This window comes from Mandrillus leucophaeus, unplaced genomic scaffold (genome assembly GCF_000951045.1).
Source record: "Mandrillus leucophaeus isolate KB7577 unplaced genomic scaffold, Mleu.le_1.0 Scaffold365, whole genome shotgun sequence".
NCBI lineage: Eukaryota > Metazoa > Chordata > Mammalia > Primates > Cercopithecidae > Mandrillus > Mandrillus leucophaeus.
In genome coordinates, this window is record NW_012103865.1 from 1,110,300 (window position 1) to 1,117,440 (window position 7,141).

A 7,141-nucleotide genomic window follows, 5' to 3' on the forward strand; every position below is an offset into this window, starting at 1 on the left:
AGAACTGGAGCTCCTCGGCCAGGCGCAGTGACTCACACCTGTAATCCCAGCACTTTGGGAGGCAGAGGCGGGCAGATTGCCTGAGGTCAGGAGTTCAAGACCAGCTTGGTCAACATAGCAAAACCCCATTTCTACTAAAAAATACAAAAAAATTAGCTGGGCATGATGGCATGCACCTATAGTCCCAACTACTCGGGAGGCTGAGGCAGGAAAATAGCTTGGACCCAGAAGGCAGAGGTTGCAGTGAGCCGAGATCATGGTACTGTACTCCAGCTTGGGTGCTGGGTGACAGAGCGAGACCCTGTCTCAAAATAAATAAAAAAATAAATAAAAATAATAAAAAAGAAAGAAAGAACTGGAGCTCCTTTTCAGAAATATAACCTGAGTAGGAAAAGTTTTCCTCCAGCTTCAAGAGTTTCAGGCTATTTGCTGAGGCAAACTTTCTGGACTAAAAGGGTACAGTGGGCTGGGGCTCTTTTGGGGCAGAGAAAGAGAAGTACTCTGGGGCTCCATTCTTTGTTCTAGACTCCTGAAAGGCAAATACGGGCACTCAAAGTAGGAGGGATTTGGTCTAGTCATCTGGAGGAAACTTCTGATAGTATTCCTGTATTGTCTTTGGTAATCTCTTAGCCTGAGAGCTCTATGGTTTTTGTTTCTGGAAGAAGGGTGACAGACAAAGTGACTTTCAGAAGGATCAGCTATCCCAGGATTTCTGCAGAAAGGATAGTGGGAAGGGAGATGTGTGTGTGCGTGTCTACTGGGCAGAGTTGAAAGGGTATTCCAACGCTTCCTTTTACTGCAGTTCTGGATGTCCATCGTGGCCACCACTATGCCCATACCCTGCGGAGGCTTCATGCCTGTGTTTGTGCTAGGTAAGTTCTGATGGGAAGCCTGGGGTCTGACTCAGAGTTGCAATCTAGGATACCGGAAACATAAGGAAAGGCCCGGGATGCTGGGAGTTTGTATTTCATCTTAACACCCCAGGAGAGATTGGTTCTGAAAACAGAGAGCAAGGAACTTGGATCTTGTAACACCTTTTATCTTTCTTTTATCTTTTTAAGATAACTTCCTTTTATCTTTTCTCTAGGAGCTGCATTTGGAAGGCTGGTAGGAGAGATCATGGCCATGCTGTTTCCTGATGGTATTTTATTTGATGACATCATCTATAAGATCCTACCTGGGGGCTATGCAGTAATTGGTGAGAAACATTCCCACTTCCCTGTAATCAAACATTGAGTACTCCAGACTCCCACACTTAAACTCTCCCATTGGATCTTCATTCTAGGCTACACAATACAATTTTAATTTAGTGCTACTGAACTCGACTTATACTCAGATAATATACCTATGACTCTGACTCTCATTATTTCATATTGAACTTCTGTGAGCCTTAGTTTCCTCATGTGGAAAAGGGTCATAGGGATCAAATGAGATCGTAAGATTCTAGGATTGTGTCTGGATGTTTGATAAGGGTTCTATCTTTCCTTCCTAGGAATCATGGAACCAACAATGCAGGTGATTGGCTCAGGTTGCAGGCGATTGACTCAACCTGAGACGTGTTTATATTGATGGGGAGTTAAGAGCACAGGACTAAGAGCTAAGAAACATAGCTCTAGATTTCTCCTGCTGCTTGTTATCAGTGACCATGAAGCAAGATAGCTGCTTCTGAGCCCTAGTTTCTTTATTCTAAAATGACTTCTAAGATAGAGCTATGCCTAACACCAATAGAATCCTGGTATTATTGTGCTTCCTCCCTTCCTCACCAAAATTCCATAGCATCTCAGGCCTTCCCTAGATAGAGAATTGCTGACCAGCTTTCTAGCTCACTTGGTACCCTGCTCACCTGACATAGTTTCTTTATAAAAGCCTCTTTCATCAATGAGGGTCACTGCTCTTGTTCTCCATCTTCATGACTTCCTGGTACACGTGCCTCCCTTGTGAACATTTCCTTGTATATACATCCTGTGATTGTTTATGTTCTGAAGCATGTTGTATGCAATATCCAGTAGTGTCATTCCTCCCTATATTTCCCTTTTGTGGTGCTTTCTTGCTTACTCTCTCCCTTTCTTTCTTTCTTTCTTCCTTCCTTCCTTCCTTCCTTCCTTCCTTCCTTCCTGCTTTCCTGCCTTCCTTCCTTCCTGCCTGCCTGCCTTCCTGCCTTCCTGCCTTCCTTCTTTTCTCTCTTCTCTTCTTTTCTTTCCAGAGTCTTGCTCTGTTGCCCAGGAGTGCAGTGTCACAATCTGGGTTCACTGCAACCTCTGCCTCCTGGGCTCAAGTGATTCCCCTGCCTCAGCCTCCCAAGTAGCTGGGATTACAGGCACATGCCACCATGCCTGGCTAATTTTTGTAATTTTAGTAGAGATGGGGTTTCACTATATTGGCCAGGCTGGTCTCAAACTCCTGGCCTCAAGTCATCCACCCGTCTTGGCCTCCCAAAGTGCTAGGATTATAGGCATGAGCCACCACGCACAGCTGACTTTTTCTTGTTACATTTTCATATGTGCCTTCCTCTACATTTTCCCCATAGGATATCTCTTCCATATTTAAATAAGAAATATAGTTAATGCACAAGTGACTATTTTGGTTAGTGGGAAAACAACCAAAAATTAACAAGATAGATTCTATCTTCGGGGAGCTTATAGAATTATAAAGTTTCAGATCTACAAGGGCCTTAGAAATCATCTAAATGACCCCTTTCACTTTATAGTTGAGAGCGTGGGATTCCAGAGGAATTAAGCTCTACTCATTCCATTGAGAAATAGTAACAGCAGGATCTGACACAAGTCTCATTGCTCCAAGTCCACAGCACGATTCTTGGGTTTCCACTCTATTTACTCATTAATTCTTGGCATTAATACCTAAAGCCCAACGTTAAAAAAAAAAATGTCATAACTGAGTTGTAAAATGCTCAGTGAAGAGACCTGATACAGTGGCTCACGCCTGTAATCTCAGCACTTTGGGAGGCTGAGGCAGACGGATAACTTGAGGCCAGGAATTTGAGACCAGTCTGGCCAACATGGCAAACCCTGTTTCTACTAAAAATACAACAATTAGACGTGTGTGGTGGTGCATGCCTGTAGTCCTGGCTACTTGGAAGACCAAGGCAGGAAAATCATTTGAACCTGGGAGGTGGAGGTTGCCATGAGCCGAGATTGCACCACTGCACTCCAGCCTGGGTGACAGAGTGAGACTCTGTCTCAAATAATAATAATAATAATAATTAAAAATAAATAAAATAAAATGCTCAGTGAATAATCATCCAAACTTTTAAAAGCAAGGAATGGATAGGACATCACTATCTTCATATTATAAATGAAAATTTTGGCGCACACAAAGATTTTGTAACTTGGTGAAGGTTATAGAATGAGATCAAAATGATGATTTCCTAAGAGTTCAGTATTCTAGTCCCTATTCTTGACAAATCATTATGAGTGTTGGCACTGACCACGATCTTGTCTCTCATTCCGTGTTATTCCCATCCCATCCCCATATGTCCTCCATGCTAAGAACGGTAGTCCTAACCTACAGGTGCATTCCTGTGTCATTCTAGGAGCAGCAGCGCTGACTGGTGCCGTGTCCCACACAGTCTCCACAGCTGTGATTTGCTTCGAATTAACGGGTCAGATTGCTCACATCCTGCCCATGATGGTGGCTGTTATCTTGGCCAACATGGTGGCTCAGAGCCTGCAGCCCTCTCTCTATGACAGCATCATCCAGGTCAAGAAGCTACCCTACTTGCCTGACCTTGGCTGGAACCAGCTCAGGTCAGGGGCACTAGATGGAATTAGTTCAGATCTGATGGGGAGAGTGGGAGGTTCAGAGGCTGAGATTGAGCTTAGGGTTAATGTTTGGAAACATTGTTTTAAATTATTATTATATCCTCATGCATTTAATAGATATTGTGAGTGACTGAAAGTATGGCAAATCTTATGGGAGGAATGGAAGGGATAGGTATATGGTGGGGCTAACCCACCATGCTTTCTCCCTCCATAGCAAATATACCATCTTTGTTGAGGACATCATGGTACGTGATGTGAAGTTTGTTTCAGCTTCTTACACATATGGGGAGTTGCGAACCCTGCTCCAGACCACCACAGTCAAGACTTTACCACTGGTTGACTCAAAAGGTCAGTGGGAAGGAAAGAAGCAGACTCCAGAGCTAGTGACCTGAATAAGTGTCACATAGAGGTAGAGGAGGCCCCGTGGTGGGGGCTTTGTCTTTAGGGGCCATCCAATGTGCTATGTACAAGGAAGGAAAAATTAAGCCATACACAAGCACAAAAAGACAGTTAAAAATCCAATTAAAAGGGCTGGGCGTGGTGGCTCATGCCTGTAATCCCAGCACTTTGGGAGGCCGAGGTGGGCGGATCACCTAAGGTCAGGAGTTCGAGACCAGTCTGACCAAAGACAGGAGAAACGCTGTCTCTACTAAAAATACAAAATTAGCCGGGCATGGTGGCGCATGCCTGTAATTAGAACCCGGGAGACGGAGGTCGCAATGAGCCAAGATCACGTCATTGTACTGCAACCTGGGCAACAAGAATGAAACTCTGTCAAAAAAAAAAAAAAAAAATCCCACTAAATACAGTCAATTCTCATAATTCATGGTAGTCACGTTCAATTAAGTATTAAGTTCAAATACTATACTGAACAATTGCTCCTAGGAAAAATGCAGGCCTGGATTCCTGTGAGTCTCTGGTCACATTTCCATCAACCAATCAATACATAACCTTGTTGTATGTGTGTTTCTGGTAAAGACACCTTATTTCATAGATATTGTTGATTAATTAATACTGAATTTGTGGCCAACGGCACTATAACCCTTGCCTGAATTAAGCTTACTTAACACACATATTTTCTCAATAAGGCTCATCACAGCCTTCTTGCACTAGGAACAGTAGACAGCACTTTGACATATATTTGGTGGCCATTTTTAGCAGCAAAATCACCAACACAAAGCACAAAAATGTAAAAAGGATGGCATTAAATAGACTACAAAATGAGCACCTGTTAACAGTGTGAAAACTGAAACTAGAAGGTAGAGCACTGCTTTGTTCAACTTCAGCTGCGAACAGGGGCATCGGGCAACTAAAAATCTTTGTTGCTCTATGCAGGTCTGCAAATTACACTGAAAGCACCTCTACTATTGGTTTTGTGTTACAAATATATTTTAGTGACTAGTTGAATTCACAAATAGGGAATCCATGAATAATGACAATTAATGTAAATCCCATAGCTTCTTACATGGTTCCATTTGATGCTTAAGTAAGTCCTGCTTGTTCTTTAATGCCCAACTTATGGAAGAGTTGGAACTCTTTTCTTTCTTTCTTTCCTTCCTTCCTTCCTTCCTTCCTTCCTTCCTTCCTTCCTTCCCCTCCTCCTCCTCCTTCTTCTTCTTCTTTCTCTCTCTCTCTTTTTCTTTCTTTCTTTCTTTCTTTCTTTCTTTCTTTCTTTCTTTCTTTCTTTCTTCCTTTTTTCTTTTTCTTTCTTTCTTTCTTTCCTTCCTTCCTTCCTTCTCTGTCTCTCTTTCTTTCTTTCTCTCTTTCTTTCTTTTTTGACAGAGCCTTGCTCTGTTGCCCAGGCAGGACTGCAATGGCAACATCTCAGCTCACTGCAGCCTCCATCTCCTGGGTTCTAAGCAATTTTCCTGCCTCAGTCTCCCGAGTAGCTGGGATTACAGGAACACACCACCATGCCCTGCTAATTTTGTATTTTTAGTAGAGACGGGGTTTCATCTTGTTGGCCAGGCTGGTCTCGAACTCCTGACCTCAGGCGATCCACCCGCCTCAGCCTCCCAAAGTGCTGGGATTACAGGCGTGAGCCAGTGCGCCTGGCTGGAACTGTTTCATATGGAGGAGTGAATGGTTTTTAGTAAACAATAATTTCACATTTCTCTGCCTTCACCATCCTTTGACACCTCATCCTGCTTTGTATGATTTCTTATTGTCGTTTATGTATCTGTATCTTGTCTTCCTCACTAGGTGGGCATTCCTTGAGAATAGAGTCTATGGATTCTATATACCCAGAGTGCCTTGTTATAGGTATCTACTAGATATTAAATGAACTCTTTCCTGGTGTTTGAATTAGTGTAATTAAGAAAAATTATGTAGGGCCATTTAGAGCCATTAAGATTGTTAGTTCTGATTTCTGATAATCAGAATATCCAAATTTCTCAAATTGGATTAATTCAAATATTTTCCCAAATCTCAGATACCTTCCACGTTCTACAGCAGAGGCTCTTTATTAGAGCAGGGGCACAGCCAAGAAGTGAGGGGCAAGGTTTTCATAATAATGACTGAGACCTAACAGCAGAATTCATCTCCATAACACTGCTGCAATGTCATAGCCTTAAAACTTAATAAAAATGTTAATTATAGTAGCAGAATTTCTATAATCATATAAAAGAACCTTCTCAGGAAAAGTAGGCATTTTGTTTTTATCCTAGCAGGGTTTTTTGTTTGTTTGTTTGTTTGTTTTTTAGACAAAATCTTGCTCTTGTTGTCCAGGCTGGAGTGCAGTGGTGCGATCTCAGCTCACTGCAACCTCTGCCTCCCGGGTTCAAACGATTCTCCTGCCTCAGCCTCCCGAGTAGCTGGGATTACAGGCGCCTGCCACCACGCCCAGCTAATTTTTGTATTTTCAGTAGAGATGGGGTTTCACCATGTTGGCCAAAGCTGGTCTCGAACTCCTGACCTCAGGCGACGCGCCCACCTCGGCCTTCCAAAGTGCTGGGATTACAGGCGTGAGCCACCGCGCCCGGCCCAGGTTTTTTAAATGATGAAATGTCAGATACAAAAGGGAGAGTTCCCTTGTTTCTCTTCTTCCAGGGAGAGATACAATGTTTGTATTGCTTACAGAGTTCTTTCAAAGCGTGATTCACGTCTCAGCTTATTTAAATGGCTTCTCATGTTTCTTTTTATTTGGACAGCATTGGTTCGCCTACTTAATTATCAGCTCACCTATCTGAAATCTACATAAGGCCTCATCAAAATAAGTACAAATTAGCCCAATTAGTGCTCTACCAATTGGAATTGGCCCCGTACCTGCTAAATGGATGAAATAAAAGGGAGTGAGGTTAATCTTGCAGGATTCTTAAAATGAGTTTGTAGGAAGCTGAGAAAGATGTGGGGACGGGGCGGGG

General features: G+C 42.9%; 1 protein-coding gene across 1 annotated transcript in view; it reads left to right on the plus strand.

Annotated features, from left to right (window-relative positions):
• The window catches only part of CLCN1 (chloride channel, voltage-sensitive 1), a 37,182-nt gene that overhangs the window by 23,365 nt on the left and 6,676 nt on the right, over window positions 1-7,141 (plus strand). Inside the window, exons 13-16 of the mRNA XM_011989941.1 lie at window positions 803-872; window positions 1,088-1,198; window positions 3,551-3,764; window positions 3,994-4,127. Coding sequence (XP_011845331.1) covers window positions 803-872; window positions 1,088-1,198; window positions 3,551-3,764; window positions 3,994-4,127 — 529 coding nt within the window. The remainder of the gene's footprint in view (window positions 1-802; window positions 873-1,087; window positions 1,199-3,550; window positions 3,765-3,993; window positions 4,128-7,141) is intronic.